This window comes from Orycteropus afer, unplaced genomic scaffold, assembly GCF_000298275.1.
Source record: "Orycteropus afer afer isolate SDZICR_OR568_19922 unplaced genomic scaffold, OryAfe1.0 scaffold00766, whole genome shotgun sequence".
In the NCBI taxonomy this organism is placed as follows: Eukaryota; Metazoa; Chordata; class Mammalia; order Tubulidentata; family Orycteropodidae; genus Orycteropus; species Orycteropus afer.
In genome coordinates, this window is record NW_006922353.1 from 398,400 (window position 1) to 400,130 (window position 1,731).

At 58.9% G+C, this 1,731-nt stretch overlaps 1 protein-coding gene across 1 annotated transcript in view; it reads left to right on the forward strand.

Moving 5' to 3' along the window:
- SYT3 (synaptotagmin 3) overlaps positions 1 to 1,731 on the forward strand; it is a 25,194-nt gene that overhangs the window by 14,525 nt on the left and 8,938 nt on the right. The window contains exon 4 of the mRNA XM_007957639.1: positions 130 to 348. Within this exon, the coding sequence (XP_007955830.1) occupies positions 130 to 348 (219 nt within the window). The remainder of the gene's footprint in view (positions 1 to 129; positions 349 to 1,731) is intronic.

A 1,731-nucleotide genomic window follows, 5' to 3' on the forward strand; every position in this document is an offset into this window, starting at 1 on the left:
GGTAGGAGGTGTTGGGGCCCGGACTCCTGCATCCGAGGGCGGAGAGTCCTGGCGCCTTGCACTCCCGGGTCCGTGCGCGGAGGGCTGGGGGGCACTGGTCTTTCTCCTCTCCTCCCCCACCCCCACCAGGTGCACAGGAAGACCCTGAACCCCGTGTTCAACGAGACGTTCCAGTTCGCGGTGCCGCTGGCCGAGCTGGCGCAGCGCAAGCTTCACTTCAGCGTCTATGACTTCGACCGCTTTTCGCGGCACGACCTCATCGGCCAGGTGGTGCTGGACAACCTCCTGGAGCTGGCCGAGCAGCCCCCGGACCGGCCGCTCTGGAGGGACATCGTGGAGGGCGGCTCGGTCAGTGCCCCGCCTCCCGCAGGCCCCGCCCCCTTCCCGGGGACCCGCCCCCTTGGCTTGCAAGCTCCTTGCCCCCTGACGTCACAGCCTTCTGACTCCGGGTCCCCTTTTTTCTTTTCCACATTTATTTTAACGAGGCATGTGGCAAGCATACAGACAGGGACAGAGAATTCCGTGATGGACAGACACTCCCCTCACTTGTTAAAATGTTAACATTGTCCTTACCTAAGAGTTCCCAACTGTCAGAAGGGCCCTGGGTGGCACAAACGGTTTGTGTTTGGCCAATAACCTAACGGTTGGTGGTTTGAAACCATCTAAGGGAAGGAAGGCCTGGGAATCTAGTTCCGCAAAGATTACAGCCCAGAAACCCCATGGAGCGATCATACTGTGTGACACATGAGGCCGCCATGAATCAGAACGACGCTGAGGGCAGCAGTTTGGGTTTTCTGTGGGTGTCACTGTTAAATCTCCTTTGTCTCCTGATGACAATGAAGGAAATCGTAACTGGCACCCGGGTACCCACCAGCCACCTGCATCCAATCTCAGCTCCCTGCTGTGTGACCCATGATTCTACTCTCTGACCCCAGCTTTCTGACCCTCGGGCTCCCTGACCCCAGAGTCCTCGGGCTTTTGTTATTCCCACTTTCCAAACTCCTGGCTCCTGGATGCCCAGGCTTCTGGAATCCCCAAAACCATCCCATGTCAGAACTTTGGAATTTTTCAAATCCATGACCTGCCAACACTCTGTTTGCTCACTGTGCCCACCAGAGCCTTAAAGGCCTGATCCCCCCAGGCCTCAGACATATAGGGATCCCTAATACTCATACCCCACAATTGCCCCAGGATCCAGACTATAGGACCCCCCACTTCCAGCATCTCCACTGGCCCCCTCCATTTCCTATGACCCCTGACTTCTGGCACCTCAGTCTCCTGTATGTCCCACTCCACCCCTCGCCCAGCTTATAGGTCCTCCTCCTTGGGTGTCCTAAACCCTTTGGTGCCCCCCAAATCTCAAACCCCCCAACTCTGGTGTGTGGGTTTCCCAGTATCCCCCTATTGTACGAGGGGCTTGAGCCCTGCCTTCACGTCAGACGAGGGCTGCGGCTGCCAGCAGGTGGCAACGCTCGGCCTCAGTTTCCCCAACTGCGATGGTACAGTTGGACCTGCTGCCTGCGGCCTTCCCCTTGGTCACTCTCTGGGGGCCTTCCCACCATGCTTGACCCCGCCCCTTCTCCCTCGGAGTCCTGGCCCCAGCCTCTGAGAACCAAATGCTAGCTGCAGGGTTCCCCACTCCCAGGGCCCCTGACTGTCCAATCAGCTCCCCACACTCCCAGGGCCCCTGACTGTCCAATCAGCTCCCCACACTCCCAGGGCCCCTGACTG